The 20,132-nt window shown below is 40.6% G+C and overlaps 1 protein-coding gene across 1 annotated transcript in view; it reads right to left on the reverse strand.

Moving 5' to 3' along the window:
* LGR6 (leucine rich repeat containing G protein-coupled receptor 6) overlaps window positions 1-11,842 on the reverse strand; it is a gene marked incomplete at its 5' end in the record, with an annotated part of 144,395 nt that extends 132,553 nt beyond the window's left edge. Inside the window, one exon of the mRNA XM_083359199.1 lies at window positions 11,616-11,842. Within this exon, the coding sequence (XP_083215325.1) occupies window positions 11,616-11,842 (227 nt within the window). The remainder of the gene's footprint in view (window positions 1-11,615) is intronic.
* Between the last annotated feature and the right edge of the window lie 8,290 nt (window positions 11,843-20,132).

Here is a 20,132-nt window from a genome sequence, read left to right on the forward strand (position 1 = left end):
AAACAAATATGAAGAGGCATTTCAGGAGGGAAACTAAAGGCAAAGAAGAATTTGACACTCCCGTCTCACCCATTGTTTCTCTGTTGTTCCTTTGTCCCTTCCTTTTGTTCAGCACCATCTGTGTTCTACATGGATCATGCTGCCATCATATCTACATTTTTACTCTTGACTACAACTTGTAGATCGTATTTATTCACTGGTTCCTACCACTTGCATCTTTCCCTAAGATAAAGGTAAAAGGTAAAGGTTCCCCCACACATGTGTGCTAGTCGTTTCCGATTCTAGGGGCTGGTGCTCATCTCCGTTTCAAAGCCAAAGAGCCAGCACTTGTCCAAGGACGTCTCTGTGGTCATGTGGCCGGCATGACTAGACGCCAAAGGCACACGGAACGCTGTTACCTTCCCACCGTAGTGGTCCCTATTTTTCTACTTGCATTTTTATGTGCTTTTGAACTGCTAGGTTGGCAGAAGCTGGGACAAGTAACAGGCGCTCACTCTGTTACGCGGCACTTGGGATTCGGCCCGCCAAACTGACGACCTTCTGATCGACAAGTTCAGCGTCCTAACCCACTGAGCCACCATGTCCTAACCCACTTAGCCACCCTAAGATAACACCGTTTCTAAAATGTGGACTAGAGGGTTGAATTGCAATCCTTTGCAGTTCCTAGCCAGTATGGATCATACTGTTTGGAGACATTGGAAATGGTTACCCAACACAGTTTGAAGAAGAGAAAATATCCTCAAAGCACATTGCCAAATTGATGGAGGAAGCTGCTCAGTACTGTCCTTGTCTGATACTAGATATCTGCTTTCAAATTACTGTCCACCTTTAATAAAATAAAATTTATTTTTCTTTCAGTGTTCATTATTGGTTGCCAATCATCTGAAAAAGAATAAAATGAACCGAAAGAGAAGCTACAAAAACCATTTCTTAAACTTGTTTGGAAATATGAAGCTCTCACCATCCTCTTTGCTTGCTTCCTGAACCTCAGCAGGTGCAGCAAAAAAGAAATTGAAGCATATGACATGGCTGCCTTACACTGTCCTCATTCACCCTTTGGCAATCCCAGCCCTGCCAGATTTTTTTTAAAAAAAGAAGGCTGTTCAAAGCAAGTCCTAAATTACCGTAATCACTAGTTAGATCTCCTAACATATATATTTAAAGGTACGAGCTCAATTCTTGTACTGCCCTGGCAGATTTATAAATTGCTTCTCCAAGAAGAGGAGGGATGAGACAGGAGGGAGTCAGGGAGGCATGGCTTATTTCTTTTTTTGCTATTCCATCATTCTTTCTTTGAATTCCCTGGAAATATTACTTTGGTGCAATGTCAACCGGCCATGAGCTCCCAAATAGAGTCTTTTCGTGTTGCTCAAGGTTTGGGTAAACTTATCCATCTTCGTGTTCTTCATCAACACCATTATAATGTGCTGATCTTGTAGACATATCTCAGAAGCTACAGCTCCCAGAATTCCCCATTATTGATTATGCTAACAAGGACAGCTGGAATTGATATTTAGTGACAGCTGGAGATATACAGTTTCCTCATCTTTGTATCAGAAGGGATAGTCCAGGGCAGGGGTCTTCAAACCTGGCCCTTTTATGACCTGTGGATTTCAACTCCCAGAATTCCTCAGTTAGGCACACTGGCTGAGGAATTCTGGGAGTTGAAGTCCACAAGTCATAAAAGGGCCAAGTTTGAAGACCCCTGGTCTAGTGCTTCATTTGCAAGGATCAGATGAATTTCCCTAAATTGGAAACTTCCTGCTGAGAAAAATTAAAAACTGTTCATCTTGCTAACATTGTGGCTTTTATCAATAGCATCATAAGTGGTTTGTTGTTGTTGTTAGTTGCAAAGTCGTGTCCAACCCTTCGCAACCCCATGGACAATGTTCCTCCAGGCCTTCCTGTCCTCTACCATCTTCTGGAATCCATTTAAGCTCACGCCTACTGCTTCAGCGACTCCATCCAGCCACCTCATTCTCTGTCGTCCCCTTCTTTTATTGCCCTCAATCTTTCCCAGCATTAGGCTCTTCTCCAGTGAGTCCTTCCTTCTCATTAGGTGGCCAAAGTATTTGAGTTTCAAGTTCAGAATCTGGCTTTCTAAAGAGCAGTCAGGGTTAATCTCTTCAATTTAGCTGCTTAATTAATTTTGATTTATAATTTTAGTTGGCTCTTCAAGAGCAATTCTGAATGCTTAAATTTCTTTACTTATCTTGTTATAATCCCTACAATGATTCTGTTGGAATATAATTAAGTATCAATTATATAATAACAATAACAATAATAACAATAACAATAATAATAATAATAATAATAATAATAATAATAATAATAATAATAATAATAAAGTTGGAAGGGACCTTAGAGGTCATCTAGTCCAACCCCCTGCTCAGGCAGGAAACCCTATACCATTTCGGACAAATGGCTGTCCAGTCTCTTCTTAAAAACTTCCAGTGTTGGAGCATTCACCACTTCTGGAGGCAGGTTGTTCCACTGGTTAATTGTTCTGTCAGGAAGTTTCTCCTTAGTTCTAGGTTGCTTCTCTCCTTGACTAGTTTCCATCCATTGCTTCTTGTCCTGCCTTCAGGTGCTTTGGAGAATAGCTTGACTCCTTCTTCTTTGTGGCAGCCCCTGAGATATTGGAACACTGCTGTCATATCCGCCCTCATCCTTCTCTTCATTCAACTAGACATACCCAATTCCAGCAGCCGTTCCTTATATGTTTTAGTCTCCAGTCCCCTAATCATCTTATTATACCAGAATTATACCAGAATTATGGCATATAATTAATAATAGTATATTATTATTTCTACTTTTTGATATTTAGGCAGGAGGGGCAGTCTTTATATAGTTCAGATGGCATCAACCATCCAAAGTAGGAGGCTGAGAGATAACTGAAGTTTGCAGGAGTGCAGTAATCTTTATTTTTATTTTTATTTTTTAATTCCATTTATATCCCACCCTTCTCCGAAGACTCAGGGCGGCTTACAAGCTTAGCAGTAGCCTTCATTCTATGTATATGCCTGCTTATTAGGGCTTTCATACACCCCCCAAGTGGTATTATTACAAAGTCAGCTTAATTGCCCCCAACAATCTGGGTCCTCATTTTACCTACCTCGGAAGGATGGAAGGCTGAGTCAACCTTGAGCCTGGTGGGATGCGAACCTGCACTAATTGCAGGCAGCTGGTGTTACTTAAGGAGGCATTAGCCCACTGCTCCACCAAGGCTCTTTTTATGGTGACAACTCCAAAAATGCGGATAGTAGTTATTGTATAATCAGAGATCTGACTATACAATAGAGCTGACAGTTAAGAAGAGGTGGGAAAGCATAGTTGAAAACTGAGTATGAGTGAAAATGGGATAAGTGTTTTGAGGAGGAAAAGTGACTAGCAGTGACTTTTTATGCAGAAATGGTGCTCTGCTCATGGACCTAATTATAATTTGTTGACTAAACAATTTGGCTGGATAGTTGACAGTATTCATAGCACATACTAATCCGTAACAAGCCATCCTCTTTATGGTTTAGAATGATGTGTGAATCCGGCTGTAAGCCTATGCTATAGAAATAGAAAAGAATGCCAAAATAAAAGTGCATTCAAACAACATGATCTTGTGCTCATTATTAGATTCTGCTGCTTCTGATTATATGCAGTTCATTCCCTCTTGACAGACATTCAGTTTTCCCTCCAAACGGGTTCTCCAGATGAGTTGAGAATAAAACTACCAGATTTCTCCAACACCCTTCCAAACACTGAAGAGCCAACATAATTTGAGCCTATTAGGATGGGGAAGGCATCTCAAGTTTATTGTGAGGGGTCCTCGGTGCTCTCTGAGCTTGGTTGTTTTCTTGCAGATGTTTCATTACCCAAACTAGGTAACATCATCAATGCTAGTGATGTTACCTAGTTTGGGTAATGAAACATCTGCAAGAAAACAACCAAGCTCAGAGAGCACCGAGGACCCCTCATTTCAACCCTGGGCTATAAATATTCTCCTTTATTGGTACCGTACTTGTTTATTGTGTTTCAAGGCTTGCTCACTTTAATGTCAAAGCATAGCTACTCAGTGGTGGGATTCAAATATGTGAACAACCAATTCTCTGTATGGATGCTGCTTCCGGAAGTCTATTCTGGGCCTGGGCAACAAAAAATTAGCTACCAGTTCTGATGAAGTAGTGCGAACTGGCTGAATCCCACCACTGTAGCTACTAGAGAAATTATAGATCTTCATGGCTCCCTGGCATTTAAAACTTATGGGTGTAGGATTAGAATACACAACACTCTTCTCTAATACAGATGTGCCAATTCTCAGACCCCTCTGGTCAGCATGGCCAGGGCTAACAATTGTGGAAACTGAAATCCATGCACTTGGAGGGCACCGAGGTTGAAAAAGACTGAGTACATGAATGTTACACACACAACCAAAATGACGTTTCCATGTCCTTACAAACATGTGCATGTACCTTTACACTGCTGTGTTATTACGACAATATTTTGCTATAAACAAACCAATCAATTGGCTTTTCAACTTCCTCAGCTGCCAGAGACAAAATGGAATATATGGCATCTGGAATGACTTATCTCATGTTTTACTTTTTCCATATTTCCATAAGACATTTAATTGCCAGCTTTAACATTATTAGGTTTAGTTCCATTGTATCATCATGGTGCATGTGGTTTTCCTTCATATGATGGCTTGGAAGTCTATTGTTGTCTTAAATCTTTCTAAATATTAATCATGGTGTTGTAGAGCCAGGTTACTTCATATACTCCTGCCTATACAAGTATTACACTTAACAATCCAATAATTTTAGCAATCCTACTTGATCTTCATTCTTCAAGACGTGAATATAGAAAGGAATTTCTTCATTTTTTCATCAGGGGTCCTAGGCTGCCCTTGAAGGGTATCTGAAAGCTTCAACTGGTGCAGGATACAGCAATCAGGCAGCTAGTTATAAAGTGGCATAGATTATATTGCTGCTCCAAAAGGTCCATTGACTGCCATTTTGCTTCCAGGTTCAATTCAAGGTGCTTTAAACCTCCTCATGGCATGGAATTGGGTTATCTGAGAGACTGCCTCTCCCCAGATATAGCTGCCTCTCCCATAAAGTATGATAGAGAAGGCACACTGCAGAGTCCCAAATGGGGGGGGGGGGTCCCAGGAGATGGGTCTTCTGTACTATGGTGCCTGCCTTATGAAATGTTCTTCTCACCCTGCCTCCTGAAGTGAGGTTAGTTCCATCCTTGTTAGTATTCATGAAGTCCTCAAGACTATGCCACCAAATCCAGGGATCTCAAGGGACTGGTGAAATTCTAAGATGGGTCTATGACTGTGGTTAATTATTGTGTTTGTTGGTATTTAATTGTACGCTGTCCAGAATCCCTCTGTGACTGTTTTATATTTTTAAGAATGATTGTCCTTATATATTGACAACTTATTATAGTGTGTCACTCAGAATTGCTTTTTTGTGAGATAGGCAGCCATATAAATTTGATAAACACCAACAAACAAAAATAAAGCAAAGATTTATATCTTACTTCTTCTTCCAATATAAGATTCCTGCATGATACAGTCCAAGGGGTTGTTTGAAGAGACTCCAAAGGCCATAGACAATATAGAGATTGTGTATCTATGGTAACTGGTATATTAGTAGCACATATATTAGTAGCTTTATAGCACCTTCACTAGTTCTGATCCATTTGTGTATTTGTGGTGCTGGTTTTAATAACTGGTTTAGGACCAAATGTCACAAGTACATCCTTGGTTTATATATTCTGCTATCTGCTTCGAAGCAGAATGTGACTGAGAATAGAGCCTTCGTTACTTTGACATTTTTGAATTGGGAATTAGAATCTCCCTTGCTAGAGAATCTTTTCGTAATCTCTCTGTTCTAAATTTGAATGTAAGATGAACAAGAATGATTGATTTGGATTTCAGACTGTAAAATCCATCAGCATTAGTACATAACTAATATAGGTAATACTTGTTCTCTTTACAAATATTATTCTCTTTCGCAGCATTTGGAAAGCAGGTTCATGGACTGCTATGCTGCAAAATAAAGACACAAGATCTTTGGAAGATGAAGATGAACAGAAAAAAATCACAACATTGAAGTTCCTTAGGGCTTCGTGTATTTTAGTGTATTCCTTAGGGCAGTGTATTTTGCCACCAACATTATTAGTAACCTAAATGCCCAGTTTGATGCTTTATTTAGAAACCAGTTTCTCTATGTGGGAATGACACCAAATTCTTCCTATGAAAGTACCCAAGGTTGTATCTCAATATTATACACTCAGTGTTTTCCATGACATACGGAGTTGGCTCCTTCTTGAGTATACCCAGAAACTTCAAGTTGTGGTAGAAAGAAGCATTTTATTAAAGTGATATTCAGAATCATGTTGCAAGAAAAATCTGCGAATGGACTGAATTAAACAGAACAGTTGAAATTCAGAGGAAATTTCATAACAGATGTAGCTGTCCTAAACCCTAATATCATTTGGACCCTATTTAAAGTGAGGAACTCTAATCATTGGCCATGCCTGCTGGGAGTTGTAGTTCAACAAATATCTACAATATCATAGATTTTCCACTTCTGACTCAATCCAATTAGTAAGCAATTGTTCAAATGTAGCAATGACATCTCTACAACTTCTTTTGAATGCAGTTATTATCCAGTGCTTGCCCACATTCTAATGGAGACAGTAGCTTTTTGGTAATTTCAAGTACTAAATTCCAACACATTTTCCTCAGTACCCAGAAAGAGAGATTTGATGAAAAGATAGACTAAGCTCAAGTTGACTGGGAACAACTTTTTGTCTGGGATAAGGTCCAGATTGTGCAACTTTTCACTGGCTATCCTGTTTGCATTCAACAAGAAATTTAGAAAAGAGAGGAGAAAGATGGCACTTGAATTTCAAATTCATACACAGGGTGTGAAATTCCAAAGATGGGCGAAGAATGTTGAAGAGAATGGGAAACTCAGTGAACATCTACTGACTTGAATTTCTGCTTGCACAAGTTCAGCAGCAGAGAGTAAAGAACAAAGCTGAGATAACTAGAGTGATGGCTATTTATTGCTACAATTAATATTACAACATAACACATAAAATAGCTGAACTAGGAAGGAAAAAGAGCATTATAGGGTCACTAAGACGAGCTTGCTCTTCAGGAGTAGTTTGCTACTTCTTCCTAAGGATATGGTTTTTTCACTTCCCAAGTCATAAGTACATTCCTAAGATATCCTAAATTTAATAGCCTTTTATTCAAGCAGTCAAACCTGGGTTAAAGATTAATTAATCTTGATTTAATTAATCTTGGTAAATTAAAAGAGCCATGGTGTTAGAATGCAGTACTGCAGGCTACTTCTGCTGACTGCTGGCTGCCAGCAGTTCAGCACTTTGATTCTCACCAGTTCAAGGTTGACACAGCCTTCCATCCTTCCGAGGTTGGTAAAATGAGGATTCAGATTGTTGGGGGCAATATGCTGACTCTGTAAACCGCTTAGAGAGGGCAGTAAAGCACTATGAAGTGGTATATAAGTCTAGGTGCTATTGTTATTGCTAATACTATACAAAAAGTAAGATGAAGGCATGAATGATGCTATGAACCTGTCCTTAGATGAATATGTTGATTTACTTTTATATTACCAACTTTGTCTCATGGCCATGTGACTATTGAAAAAGAATTATAATCTAAAGTGGGTGGGTAGCTCGACTGGGCTAAAATCAGCCATAGCAGAATAAAATACTCAGTGACTGTACATAAATCTATTTAAAAAGTAACTATTTATCAATTTCTAAAGGATTCCTCTTCTCTTGAGCTACAGTTCCAATAGATAATAGAGATATTGCTTTATTATATCCACATTGGAAGAGTTTTAATCCTGGCAATAAAACTAGTGTAACTAAACTCACTTAATTCACTTTTAGATAGAAATACCCTATCTACTTTGCACAAAAATATTTGCAGGGGTAGTTTGCAAAACCAGATTTTGCCTAGTGTGTTGTGTGAATCCAATTTATATTGCTAATACATGGTTTAATGTGTTTTGCAAGTCAGAAAATCAATCTGAATAAACTCTGGTTAAGTTAAATATGAGTGCAAATGCAACCATGATCAAAATATTTCTAAGCACTGATGTGGGAGATCTAGTTATTCTTACTATTCTATATTAAATATCTTCTGAGTACAATTCATTTGCAGGATAGTCCATTTGCCTTTTAGAGAATTTGCAGGAGGCCTGATGCTTCTGTAAAGAGCAAAGGAAAAGTTTTAAAGGAATTGTTATTCAGAAATTAAAAAGTTGGAGCAACTCTTTATTTATGGATGCATTTTGGAGACTATTTTACAGTATAAGGTTGATTCCCATAAAGAACTGCCAATGGCGCCACCACATGCTGAAACTGAATTATTGTCTCCTAGAGGGATGTTCTTAGAAGAGTTACAATGTGATTAAACACTCCTTTGAGTTTAGCTAGACTTCTAAGTAACTACATAGAGAAGTCAATGTCATTTTCTTGGCAAACATTTAGAAGTGGTTTGTCCAGATTTTTTTTTAACTCCCAGATCTAGGCTACAATTCTTGTATGCATTTTTAGCAGACTTTTAGATTTACACTAAGCTTGCTCATGAAAAGTGATAGATCAAATGAAAGCAATTAATATTTGCAGAGCTTTCCAGTTGGAAAAAAAATGTCCTGCCCAAGACATTGTACTTTTAACACCCACACATGATCTTTGAGCTTCCATAACCAGAATAAGCTTTTCAGTAGATTCTTTGAATCTGCTGCTTTTTTGGAGTAGGGCTTGATTTTCAGTCAGTATGCCAAAGATGGGAGTTGTAGTCAAAAATCCCTGAAAAGCTCCTGAATGTAGAAGTTTATCATATGTGATCTGGCAATCTCAATAGAACTATGACTAGTAAGGATCAAATTTTCCAGGATATATTAATAAGTGCAAGAATGCACATGTTAACAAACCACAAAAGCAAAGATGTGTCAAGACAGAATTTCAAAGAGAGGGAGGTACTTAAGCTTTTTCTTCACTATTTCTCTACTCCAAAGTTTCTCAAAGACTTTTTCCTCACAAGGTATTAAATACACATTCACCTTTCTTCCTAACATAGCATAATTCTAAATTCATAATTCTACAATTGAAAAGGACCTTTGGTGCTCCGTTTATATTCTTGTCCTCATGCCTGAAAGATGGAGCCTTCCTCAACTATTTCTCTACTCCAAAGTTTCTCAAAGACTTTTTCCTCACAAGGTATTAAATACACATTCACCTTTCTTCCTAACATAGCATAATTCTAAATTCATAATTCTACAATTGAAAAGGACCTTTGGTGCTCCGTTTATATTCTTGTCCTCATGCCTGAAAGATGGAGCCTTCCTCAAAGAGTTCATATGTACAGTATGCATTCCAGCTTTGAGATGAGAGACTGGTTGTGTTGACCTTGTGGCTAAGATTGCTGTGTCAAACCCAGGGCTAGTTCAGCACCAGACAAATAGAGCATTTGTCGCTGGCCTTAAAAGGGGTGCTGATTTGCAGCATAGCTTTCAGTCATACAAAGTCAAAGTAGGCTGTACTGGGAAAAAGGGGAAGCACCATCAACAGTTGCTGCTACTGCTGCTGTAGCTCAAAGATTTGTAAAGTAATTACACAAAGGTGTAAGCAAAGTTTTATGTAAGTAAATTACTTCTGTAAGTAATCAGGAGCCTGCTCAGGAAACCTCTGTCTCTAGGGCTGATCTTGGGCAAACTGAAGGAAAACATTTTCTGCAAGGCCTTGAAGACAAAGGAGATTTGGATGAGTTATGGTGTGGACTGGATCCCTTAAGAGCATTTTTAACAGTAGTACCATGTAATGCTGCTGTGACGAGATCCAAATTAGACCACCCTTATATCACTTTGTTGGATTCCAAAGTGTGTTCTGTAGAAATCAGTTGTTCGCATGTACTGTGCAAATATAATGTCATGGACTAGAAAAGATGCACTTTAAAGGGAAAAGTCTCCCAGCCACGGAAGGTATTACATATAGGAAAGAATATTTTGGAGCACAGGGCTGACCTCAGTTATTTAACAAGATTGCGTATGGAGCCACTAGGTTGACTAGTATAAGAACTTACTTTGACTTTATCAATTCTATTCTTTCAGTCTCCCACAAGGCTTCATGGCTGGAGCCAAAGATTTTCACTAATTCAGTTTTTTTGCAGAAGGACTCTGTATATAGAACTTTGGGCACTGGAGCCAATGTTTTGGCTATGTGTAGCTTACCACATTAGATATCTTGTACTGTAGGTCAAATCCTCAATTATCTAGAAATCTTTCCCTCTTAAGTATGTTTTTCCCCCAGCTTGGTGTAAAGAAGAAACACATTCAAATAGCAACCAGAAAGCCAAAGTCTGGGAGATAAGACAATTGTATTACCTCCTGAGTTTTATTGGAATCCAGTTTTCTCCTCTTAAAGGAGAAAAACTGGCTTGGCAGGAGACACCAGATGTGAGTGTTCTCCCACAAAGTCAGAAATGCAGCAAGACCCAAAGGCAAGGGTTCCACCAACTCTGTGCCCTGACCTTTAGGCAGTGCTGTTTACAATAACAGATTATTTAGTGCTGTGTTTTTAAAACTTGGCAAATGTTTAGGTGTATGGACCAACTCTCAGAATGCTGACTGGGAAATTCTGGGAAGTTGAAGACTGCACATCTTAAAGTTGCCAAATTTGAAAAACATTGACATAATAGTGTGAAGAAACAGACATGAACTCTCTTTGTCAGGTATCCCACAAAAACTTTTCCACAGATTTCCGGACAGCCTTTCCCAATTTTATTTTATTTTTGCATTGTCTCTTGGTATGATTTCTTAAAACAAAGCCAAATTCTTTCACCCCTTTCTTCAGTGCAGGGAACTTTAGCTAAACCTTCTCTGTCTAAATATGCCAAGTCTCTTTCATAAGCGGGTCACTGTCTGATTTCAAAGCGAAAGCGCCGCTTTGAGAAAACAGCCACGAAGCCTGCAGGAAAGCAAGTATTGCCCAGTTTTACTACATATAGACGTTCAGCTACAGATAGACGAGCCGATAACTTTCCAAAGAACAGAATAGACATGGCTAGGGCGTGTGGAAGCGAAATATCAAACGGTTCTTCTCTACCCTGGACATTCCCCATCCCCACCCACGACCCCTTCAGTTTCCAAGCCCCGGGGGACAAACTGGATGTTGAATCTCCCCGAGTCTGCAAACCCCCCCCCCAATGATCACAGTCCCTTGATTTGAGAACTATGGAAGAGAGATGGGATCTCCGTCGTAGTTTGCCCTAATTACTCAAGATAAATATACTCTTATTAAACAACCAGAATCTGCTCTGCAAACCAGCTCTGTTTCCGCTGATCCGTAGCAATCAAGAAGCAACGCAAGCAGAACATCACAGTATAAACAGCCTTTGCTGAGGACCACAAGGAGAGACAGACACACACACACACACACGCACGCACGCAGAGGTTACGGTTAGAGTCGCCCTCGGATTTCGCGGCAAGCAGGCAGCTCTGCCCCTCCACACCCGCCTCCCCCTCCCCATCCCGGGAGAAGCAAAGCAAAGCGCCTGACAGGTCGGTGCTTACAGGTAGGCAGTTAAGGGGCTGAGGCCGGCGGGCACGGAGGAGAGCGCTAGTTCGGAGCAGTCGGCGGAGAGCGCGATGCCGTCCTCCTCGCAGTGGCAGAGCGGCGGGCAGAGGAGCGCGATTCCCGGAGGCTGCGCCGATGCCAGAGTGCCGCAGAGCGACAGGACGAGCCAGCAAGGCAAGAGGCTGTCCAGCCGGGCGGCGAGCGGACCTCCCGCAGCCAGCATGCTGGGCGCCGCTGGGCCGTCTCCCTCTGCCCGAGCGGTGCGCAGGAAGGCTCCAGCTGCTACGGCCGGCTGCACCTTCCCAAGCGCCTGTGCTCGTCTTCCTCGGCGCCGCCGGGAAGGGGAGGCATGGCTGGATGGTCGCGGTTATTGGGTTTCACACGGGCTGGGCTGGGCTGGGCTGGGAGGTAAAGACTCGCGGGGAGGAGTTAAGAGACCGGGCGCCTCGATCCCTCTGCCTCCCCTGGCGCAGGCATCTCATTCAAAGAGAAGAGCGGAGAAAAGACCTGCCAGGATTTGCAGCAATTGATTTGCACCCAGACTCATGAAAAGACGGGAAGAGAGAGAGAGAGAGAGAATGAAAGGATAAGGGGGGCGGGGGGGGGGAGAGAGAGAGGTTGAATGAATGAACGACTCTTTCTGAGGAAAGTATATGGCGTCTGTTCTAAGCACCTCAAGACGTTTTGGAAGTCAGTTCTTGCCAGCCCCAACTACCACGGCCAATTAAAAGGGACTGAAAGAGAGTTACTTGTAGTTGCCTATCCCTGTCTAGCCTTGTCCTAGAGGCCCATTCTGTTACAAGGATTTTTCGTCCCGTGCCCTTTTCCTCCTGTCTACTACTCCACAGAAGGTGGCGTTTGTCACCTCGGAGAGAATGCTAGTTTGTAAAAGCATGTGCTGCTCCAGAAGGAGCTTCCCTTTGCACACCCAGGTCTCTCTGTTAACTTTAAGTAAATGTAGACTGCTACAGTGCTGGGTCAGAGTTTCTCTTATTACTCTTTTTCTTCCTATCTGTCCTCATTCAAAAAAAAATGAAACTCTGGAGAACAGCAGGCTTATTCCATGGGTAAAATGGGGTGTTCGTGCATTTCTTTAATGAGATAGCCATGGGTTATGGGTGAATGTCCTATTTTTATGTGCAATCCTCTGTCCAATGGTTTGCAGTCTTCTTGGCTCTCTACACTCCCATTAAATCCCCAGAAAACTCTTTCCCCTGGACTTCTGCAGTAACTATGTTTTTGTTACCATTAAGGGTGAGTTATATTCTTACATGACCGTTAGAGAATTTTTCCATTAAGATTTTTGGTGGAAACTGTCAAAAGGCCCCCCTACGATGAGCCATATACTGCTCCATTGACCCATTGAATCAATCCTAATTTTACTGGTGCAATTTAATGTAAAGATTCCTAGACAGTTAATTTAGACCTCCAGGGAAGAGACAATCCAGTGACAGGTGTGCCTGGAAAATTTGATTTAAAAGCATAATGAGACTTGAAGAGACATATTAGGCAGAGATTCAGATTATATGACAGAAATTAATGCAGCCTCTTTAAATAGAAATAAAAACAAACACATAATGGCTGGAAAAGTTCAGTCAGCAAAGTAACAAAGGGACCCAGCCAAGAGATTTATTTCAATGCATTTCACAGAAGCTACTTCCAGTGCTTCGCTTTTTTATTCTATATATTCTTTTTTCTTCATATATTGAGTTGTTGCTCAAATAAACACCTGCAACTTTGCTTACCCAGATTTAAACCTGTTTAGTATCACAGAACTGGAAGGAGCATTTGAACCTGTGCAGCCTGTTCTCACATATTTGAGGGAACACCTACTGCCGGCATCAAGTTCCCTTCGTCCTGTGCGCTCCCATATGGAGGACCTTCTCAGGGTGCCGCCTGTAAAAGACTGCCGGCGGATAACACCCAGGGGGAGGGCCTTCTCAGTGGGTGCGCCTGCCCTTTGGAACCAGCTGCCCGTGGAGCTTAGGATTGCCCCCGATCTTCGGTCATTCCGCTGGGACCTGAAGACCTGGCTCTTTGAGCTTTCCGGCCCAGGCTGAGAGTTTATTTTTTTTCCCTCAGGGATCAAATTTAATTATTTTAACTGTTTTTAACTCTTGTATTGTATTGATGTTTTTAAATACTTTGTAAACCACCCTGAGTCCTACAGCAAAAGGGCGGTATATAAATTCAATAAACTTAAACTTAACTATTTCTTTCTGACTAGTAGTAAAGCATGTAAACAGATTCAATCCAATGTACGTGCCTATCCCTACCACAAATGTGCAGTGCTTTATACAGGCCCCCAGAGATGTTTGAATTGGTTTTGCCTTTGTGCCCTCACATGTGCAAGATACTAGGCCTTATGTAGGGCTATTATAATGGCTGGATTTTGCAAGAATGAAGGATTTGCTGGACTGACTCAGAAGTGGCTCACTCTTGTTCTTGCTTATTGTTTTCCAGACAGGCAGCTTTAGTCTGCTGAAGTAAGACCCTCAAAGAGCCTCGTCCTTATAGTCACTTGTCTTTTTGCAGGCAATGTGGTTTTCTGTACCTGTCACATTTGCATTTGTGCCGCAAAACTGCAATTCTTCTCACTCAAGACAGAATTCTGGGCATGAGTAACACCTGATCCATTGCATATCTACAATCATGAACCCCTACTGGCTGATGCCTGAAGAATGCAGATTATGAAGATTATGCCATCAAGTCAATTAGAACCACATAGGTTGGTTTTCTCCAGAATAAAAGTCAGATTAAGGAAAAGTGAAATAAAGGAACTTTATTTTGGACAAATTCTCCAAAGGAGATTCCAACAGAATCAAACTTATTTACTTAGCCAACTATTATTTAGACAGAATTCTCATAGTTTGAGATATAGAATCAGAGACAACCAGATTCCCCACTTAAATTGGTTTTATTCTCATGCATGAGCATATAGTGACAGCAGACAAAACGGTGCTAGTGCTAAAGAAAGCCTAGGGTGTCATTTATTCATTGGATTTATTTATTCATTTATTTTACTTGTAGAGGGTCAAATCCTGTAGCTCTCAGACCCTGCTTTTTAACCTGACAATCAAAGTAGTTTACCACAGTAAAATTTATCCATTAAAATAAAAATAGCATTAATAAAATTAAACTCCTAATAAAACAAAATTACAATAAATCAATTATTGTAACACAAGCTCAGTGAAAAAGTTTATTTCTACTAACTGGAAGCTGAGGGTTAGTACTCTAATACATCCTTCAAAATAATGTTACTGTTTTGCAGTAGTTTTTAGCTCTAGAACATCCTTCCCCAGCCTGGCAACCTCCAGATAGCCTGGAAGTTCCATGTTGGAGAAGGCTACATTAGTAGGAGCCCTCTGTTCATTTGAGCTAGGTCAAGCATACTTAGTAGCTTTTATAATAATTTTGCTACTTGGATTTCCATGACTACATTAAGATACCATAGCTAATTGTTCCTTGAGAGTGAGCCTATAACTGGTGATTTATAGGGAACCATAATAAAAAGTATGGAAAACCTATCTGCAATCAATTTTTTTGGGGGGGCAGGGCAGAAGGGGACAACCATTGCAGGATGTAATGAATAGTTTATAGGTTAACTTGATTTTTTATTATTATTATTATTTTATTATTTATTAAATTTTTATACCGCCCTTCTCCCGAAGGACTCAGGGCGGTGTACAGGGCAATAAATATTAAAAACGAAATACAAAAGTTAAAAAACAATTAAATATTATGCCCAATATAAACAGTAATTAAAAACTATATTAAAACCCCAACCCTTAACCCATCAGACCAGGCCGGATTGCTCAAATAAATTTTTAGATCCCGCCAGAAGGAGCGAAGGTCGGGGGCCATCCGGAGCTCGACCGGCAAGCAGTTCCACAGGTCTGGCACGCCCACAGAGAACGCCCTCCCCCTAGGGGCCACCAATTGACATTCTTTGATCGGAGGCACCCTGAGGAGGCCCTCTCTGTGGAAGCGCACTGGACGGAGGGAAGTTGACGCCGGTCGCAGGTGTTGCCGTAGGTAATCCGGACCCATGCCATGTAGGGCTTTGTAAGTCATTACCAACACCTTGAATCTCACCCGGAGGACAACCGGCAGCCAATGCAGCTCGCGGAGCAAAGGTGTAACATGGGAGTATCGGGAAACTCCCAACACAACTCACGCGGCTGCATTCTGCACCAGTTGGAGCCTCCGAGTGGTCTTCAAGGGCAGCCCCATGTAGAGAGCATTACAGTAGTCCAGACGAGAGGTCACAAGCGCATGAGTGACTGTACACAAGGCATCCCGGTCCAGATAGGGCCGCAACTGGCGCACCAGGCGAATCTGGGCGAAGGCCCCCCAAGTCACAGCTCCAATATGCTCTTCTAAAGAGAGCTGTGAGTCTAGGAGGACCCCCAAGTTGCGCGCCCTATCTACGGGGGGTAATTTTGAACCCAGACAATTGTGATTGATAGAATAAACTATCATTAAGCAAATCTTAATGATATATCAAGTCAATATATCAAGTCATTCTATGTTTCTTGGTATTTTCTGTGAAGAAAAAAGGATAGAGGATAGAAAATGTGCCCTACATTGTTGGACAGTCATTAAAAAAGTGATTTATTCAACTTTGGAGCAATACTGCAATGGTTGCCCCCCCCAAAAAAAGGCCACATTATGCCTTAGCACAAAGATTGAATCCGGTTACAGATAGGTTTTTCCACATTTTTATTATGGTTCCCTGTAAATCGCCAGTCACAGGCTCCCTATATGCATAATCATCGTCTGTAGAAGAATTAGCCATTCATACAATGTATCTAGACTACCTTTGTTTCCAGCCAATATGTTTCTCATAATGGCTTTCAAAAAGAATATATCAAATCACAATAGGCAATAAAGCATGCACAGACATGGATGAATGCTAAAGCAAACAGAACTAGGAAGTAGCATTTCAAATCTCCTTTAAGTTTGCCATATATATAATTATTGAAAGCAAGTAATATTCCTTACTTTACATTACAAAATATGGAATGGGCTAAATCCTTTCTTAATTTAATGGGATGGAAAAAGAAAATCAAAGTACCATGAAAACTTTAGAAATGCACTGATTAACTTTGCATGGGCTCAAAGTAGGAAAATTTGCAACCGGCTTAAATAAAAGAAATCAGATGGAGAAATTAACAAAGCTATTTGGGAAGGAAGTATTCATTGAGCAATTAAGATTACAGTGAATATGGCTGAAAGTGAACTATTGGAATACAAATGGTGACTATGTCAAGCCTGACAAAAAATATTTAAAGGCTAGACATTTCTCTTTGAAAACAGTCCTGTTTTTTTTAGGAAAATGAAGACTGTAGGATTTCATGTGCCTGCTGTGAACCTGGAAAGACATGATCTATATTCTTGAGCTAAGCAATCTAATCATTATATTTTGAACTGTGCTTTCCAAGTGGCCTTTAATGGAAGCTATTATACAATGTGGTAGGGTGTTACCTGAGTGCTTACAACTGTGCACTATCCAGGAGGGCTACAACTTGTGTATAGAATTCAGTTGGTGCTTTGTATCACAAAAGTATATTGATCAAGCTGCTTGTAATAGCGCCCCTAGACTGTGAACCCAATTCACAAGAGAGAACATATGTAGGCAACTTGCAACTCTAGAAGCGAGTACAGAGAAATTTAAATGCTGCATACAATAAAAGCTCTCAGTTCTTCTTCCGGCTTAAGAAAGGAAGCGGGTATCAGAAAGGCAAGAGAAAGGGGAATAGATATCTCTGTCCACTTAGGCTCCATCTGGGGTTTACTTCAGACCCGCAATGTGCTGCTCTCCACTGACTCTCTCCTCAGTAGGGAGAAAAAAAGGCCATCCCATCTTCCTTGTCACAACTCACTAACAGTATTCATAGTGAGATACTCACTATAGACAGTTCATTGACTATGTTCTGACCTTTTACCCATTTTAAAGGATTAACCTCTTTGCTGCTGAAACATTTAATCTTCTTCCTGAGCACCTCTATGCCCTTGTCTCCCGAGACATCAGTTAACTAGCCACAGTGAGGTTTTTATAAGTATAACTTCTTGTTTTCTTCTTCCCTTGTGCAACTTAGAGAACGTGGGAGTATTGCATCTTCCCTTCGCACCATTGTTTTGGTTCCATGCTGATATAAAGAAAGGCTGCCAGTGATGTTAGGAGGGGTCTTCACATACAGTCAAACAAGTCAAGATGGTCGTCATGAGAGAGCAATCAAAGTTCCATCTTTTTTTATGTACAACTCTCTCAGGAGGAAAGAGAGAAATACTTTGATGGTCTGTACAAATACTTGCCAATATGTTTGAGTTGTGACCCCATTCAGGAATTTGAGTATTGGTAATGTTCTTTTTCAGACCTGCTGTCTTCAGCTATCTTCTTTGATTATGGCCAAGTCATGAACATTTTGAATGTTCCTCCTAAGCATAAACTATGCTGCCTCTTCCTCCTCCTCCTCCTCCTGATATTTCTGACTCCTACTTTTTATCTTGGGCACTTGTCATAAATACTTTGGCATTCTTGTGGCTTGGCTTGGTTCTATGTGTCTCAGACACCACAGGGGGAAAGCACTAGTGTCTTTTTCTTCCTGTTTTATGAATTGTGCAGAAGAGATAAGCAGAAGAGAGAGAGAGAGGATGAGAACCAGAGGTTTTGATCTTTGTGTGCTTGCACTGTTGGTGGCTTGGAGGAAACCACTGGAGACTCATTTGCAGGACCAAAGTGGGATGGAAAACATCATTGACCCACTGCTCCCAGCAGGGCCATCCAGGGTTGAAATGCCATAGGCAATCTCAGCCCATGATTCTTGGAGGTGTTCCAAGATATAAATACAAGCCCATGTCAGTGTGAGAACATAGTAGGTACAATCATAGTCCAAGATGGTTTGAAAGATCATGGGTGAGAGTGGCCTAGACCATACATTTTCCTCTCCCACCCTCAGTTGTATTTCCTTCCAAAGTTAAAAAAACTGTTTCAGTTTCTTTTTTGATGCCTCTTCATGAAGTAGAGGAAGTGCAACAATCTCTGTATTTTTCTGTGGAAAAAGGCTAAAAGAGGAGTAAGGGGGAATAGGAGAGGGGGGGAAAATAAATCTTTAGTTAATCTGCTGATAAGTAGAACAGATGAAGAGGCTATGAAAGAACAAAAGCTGTTTCTCAAAAAGCCTAGAATACTGGACAGACACAGAATACGCTTATCCCAGATTTATTGAATAAATCACAATTGGCTGGATTGATGAAGATATATTCATAATTTACTAACCACAATGGCTTGGTTAATTTAGCTATTAATTTAGGCAGTAGCTGGTCCTGTGATCTAACTCTAGTCTAGACTACACTCAACAACCCATTGCTCTTGTACTTTGTTTTTAAATGGGGCAGCAACCTATAATTAGTCTGGCTTTGTCCTCTTCTCTATCTTTTTCTGCCAACTGAAGATGGCCACCTTATGACAGAATAACATATCATCCTATTTATGAACGTACATGTGTGTGCAACAATTTTTGCATGATATAAATATATAAAAAACATGTTAGAAGGAGAGACTATGATTTTAAAGTTTGTAGGTAAGAAAGAATCTAAGTATGTGATGGGCCCATGCATTTTGCTAAGGTAATGGTTTGCTATGTTAAAGTTGCACAATATGCTAAGCCCTAAACCCTAGTTTTAAACCATTTTTGCAATATTAACTCATGACAGTAAGCTTAGCTTAGCACCTTCCATGAGTAAGTAAATATACCATTGTCCATTTCCTTGTCCAAGGTTTTGGCTTAGCACCTTCCATGGCTTTGGCTTAGCACCTTCCATGAGTAAGTAAATATACCTTTGTCCATTTCCTTGTCCAATTCCAAGTCTTCATTTTCAGATTAAACTTCATTTCTTTCCTCTGGCGCAGACATGTCAAACTCACGATGTCACGTGATGTTGTACAACATATCAGGGCAGTTTTGCCATTGCCGACAATGGGGTGGGCGCGGCTTCCAGATGACGCATCCGGCCCATGGGTCGGCAGTTTGACACCCCTGTCTAGCTTTTCTGACTTTCTCTCATTTCAATTGATAAAGGTTTTTAATGTATACACTGTAATATTAATAACAATTTTTAAATTATTTTAAAAATAAAAAAACCATTTGGACAGGTACTAAGGCTAATAGCAAGACTTTATGCCATTGTGTAGCTTAGACTCAATGTGGTGTACTGATTCAAGTGTTGAATTAAGACTGGGGAGACCCAGATTAAAGTCCACCTACAGACATGAGCCAGCACTTTGTCATCTTAAATCCACCCCATCAGATTGTTTTTGTGAAAATAAACTGTGTAATTCACTATTCCATTAATTGTTTTCAATGGTATAACTTGCCTCCTGGGGTTGTGGCTGCTTCATCACTGGAGGTTTTCAAAAATAGTCTGGACAACTATTTGACTGGGAAAGTATAAGGCTCCTGCATTAAGCAGGGGGTTAGATTAGATGATCTCAGAGGTCCCTTCCAGCC

The sequence above is a fragment of the Vipera ursinii genome (genome assembly GCF_947247035.1).
Source record: "Vipera ursinii genome assembly, chromosome: 3".
In the NCBI taxonomy this organism is placed as follows: domain Eukaryota; kingdom Metazoa; phylum Chordata; class Lepidosauria; order Squamata; family Viperidae; genus Vipera; species Vipera ursinii.